The following is a 2,752-nucleotide window of genomic DNA, read 5'->3' as shown; positions in this document are numbered from 1 at the left end:
TTAAGGGTGTGGTTACACCCTGTAATTACTGTGTCATTTAAGGGTGTTTAATACACCCTGTTATTTCTGCGACATTTAAGGGTACGGTCACACCCTGTAATTACTGTGACATTTAAAGTTGTTTGTTACACCCTGTAATTACTGTGACATTTAATTGTGTTTGTGATATGTTTGTAAAAGATGTAAGGTAAGGTAGCATACATCCCTAATTCTAACACAATTCAGAGGTAGAATGTGTAAGGTAGAACACATCTTTTACACAAACACAAGTTATTTATTTGAAAAAGTTAAAATGATTGAAAAACTTTCCAATACACTTTGTTATAAAAAAAACCCAGGAATAATAGACAAATTTGTGAAATAAATCTGAAAATTATCATTAGAGGATAAAGGACTGTCAAAATGAGAAAGAATAGTGGTTGATCTTTATAACAACTGATAACCCCCATTCTGATGAAAGACTGAATTAACTTTAAAAATCAAATCATGAACATAACTCCTGTTTTTCCTAAAGGGGCCTAAAGCATTATCTATAATTTACTGGAGTTACAAAAGATGCGTACTAGATGTACAAATCTTTGTAAGATTATACATATAATTTAATGCTATTATTACCTGTTTGTACATGCTTGTAGGCCAGACTACCAGGGAAGACAAGTTTTACTATTTAAAGGGTAGTTTAATGTAGTTTAATGTGACTTTTTTCATTGGTCTGTTGTGTTTTATTTTTTCCAGAGTGAACAAGGGGGGATTGACTTTCGTACATACGAGAATCTTACCAGTCTCACAGCACCCTTCGGGACCACAAACACCCCAGTGATTGGAACGAAAATTATAGGAGGTGTACAGGTCCCTGTCATTGAACACCTTTCTTCCAGTCAGTAAGTATACAGGTTTATATGATGAAGGCTCAGTGGTTAGTATGTGTGATTGCTGTAGACAGGCTCAGAAGGTCTCGTGTTACAGAACTGTCCTGGATAACAAAGTGATGTAAGAAATTTTCTATCCTAATACACCCAATTTCAGGTGCTTGATGTCACATTAATGGGACAACAATGGCATGACCTTACCCAATCGGTAACATTCTAATGGTGCAATGCAGGAATTGTGACGTATTTATGCAATTTCTGACCAAATTATGGTGAATATTGGAGTGGGAGGGAAATACTTTTACATGTCCATGGATAAAGGATAGGCAAACTCTACCCTCTGGGTGCAAAACTCTTTGCATGCATAAACCTCAGGTTTTACCCAATTTGAAAACCCCTTTGTGGAATTCCCCTATCCTACACCCCTGGGCATGACATCAGTGGCCAGTGATATATTGATTGTACTGCCATATATTGTAGCTCGTTGTAGTATGGTAATAGGAAGGCTATGCTGAAAGGAACCGCAGTTCATTTCACCATTATGATCATATGAACCCACCCTATGGTGAAATGAAGGCTACCATCAATTCTTTTCTGACCAAATTTTTTCATTAATTTTGTTTTAGTTAACTTCACTGTGTTGTGCTATATATCTGAATCACAAAAATTAAGTCTGAGGTAGAGAAATTTGGGGTGGGGCCGGGGGGCTTCATTTCACTATGGGGCGGTTCATATTACCATAATGGTAAAATGAACCACAGTTCATATGACCATAATGCTTCACAATACCATGCTACACCTCCGGAATGTATACAATATAGGCAGGTGATTTCAGTTATAATTTCTCCGTATTAACTCCAAGTTTGTTGCTGCAGTGGGATGGAAAATTTCATAGATTAATTAAAAAAAAGAATAGATAGATTTGAATGAAATTACATGCACAGTGTCTGTTATAGTATGAATATGAATTCAAACGTAGCTATAGTGTATAACTTTACTTCCTTTACAAACATTGCATTATGGTTTATCAGGTTGTGACAGGAACATGGTTATCATTAATGAAGTAACTGCAGAAGTTAAATTTGTAAATAATTTATGATTCATCTGCTTATCTTAAATATGTATAGCAATGCGCAACTCAGACTTCAATACACCATATAGACCTTTTAGGATCCTCATTTTCAAAACATACAGTCAGTAATCATGTGTTACAGGGAAAATGGCAGTTTTGGAATCGGCATCACAAAGCTGACTGACATAGCAGACAAGCCAAACAATGTCAACCCAGACCTTCTGAGACGGGGTGCCCGTACCTACTTCAGCGCTCAGCAGGTGTGTATGGCCAGACAGCTAGCTACCCCAATATCCATTAACTTACTAAATTCAATGGAAACAGCTTCCTTGAGAGACCACCCTAATTGGAGACAGACTTTTTCATATCCAAAGTTATCTGTAGATAAAAAAAACACATATCATTAGGACAAGTTCTTTAATCATTAGAAAGGATTCTCACAGTTTCTGCTATATTTGATATGGGCAGAATTATTGATGGATGTTTCTTAACCATAAATATAATTTCTAGTTCAGTTATAATAACCATGAACCTAATCCTCTCTATAAAACTACTTCAACTCTCTGAAACTAGAAAGCTGGAATAGAAACTAGGAAGTTGGATAAATGGGGTTTCATTTACAGTTAAGACAGCAAAATTAGAAGAAAAAAGAAAGATAAAATGCACAGTAAATATAACTTCTTGATACTTAGATGTAATGCAATTTGCTAACCATGATGCAAGATATAACTGCAGTTGTCTGTCTTGATACAAGATATGACTTCAGTTGTCTGCCTTGATACAAGATGTCTATAGCTGCAGTTGTCTTTAC

The 2,752-nt window shown here is 35.8% G+C and overlaps 1 protein-coding gene across 1 annotated transcript; it reads left to right on the top strand.

Annotated features, from left to right (window-relative positions):
- Positions 1-735: 735 nt before the first annotated feature.
- Positions 736-2,321, top strand: LOC110440921 (the record flags this gene model as incomplete). Its single annotated transcript, XM_021484037.1, has 2 exons — positions 736-881; positions 2,084-2,321. Coding segments are annotated over 2 exons (384 nt in total), but the record flags the coding sequence as incomplete, so codon positions are not given.
- Positions 2,322-2,752: the final 431 nt, after the last annotated feature.

The sequence above is a fragment of the Mizuhopecten yessoensis genome, unplaced genomic scaffold, assembly GCF_002113885.1.
Source record: "Mizuhopecten yessoensis strain PY_sf001 unplaced genomic scaffold, ASM211388v2 scaffold713741, whole genome shotgun sequence".
Taxonomy (NCBI): domain Eukaryota; kingdom Metazoa; phylum Mollusca; class Bivalvia; order Pectinida; family Pectinidae; genus Mizuhopecten; species Mizuhopecten yessoensis.
This window is presented reverse-complemented; position numbering and strand designations above follow the sequence as displayed.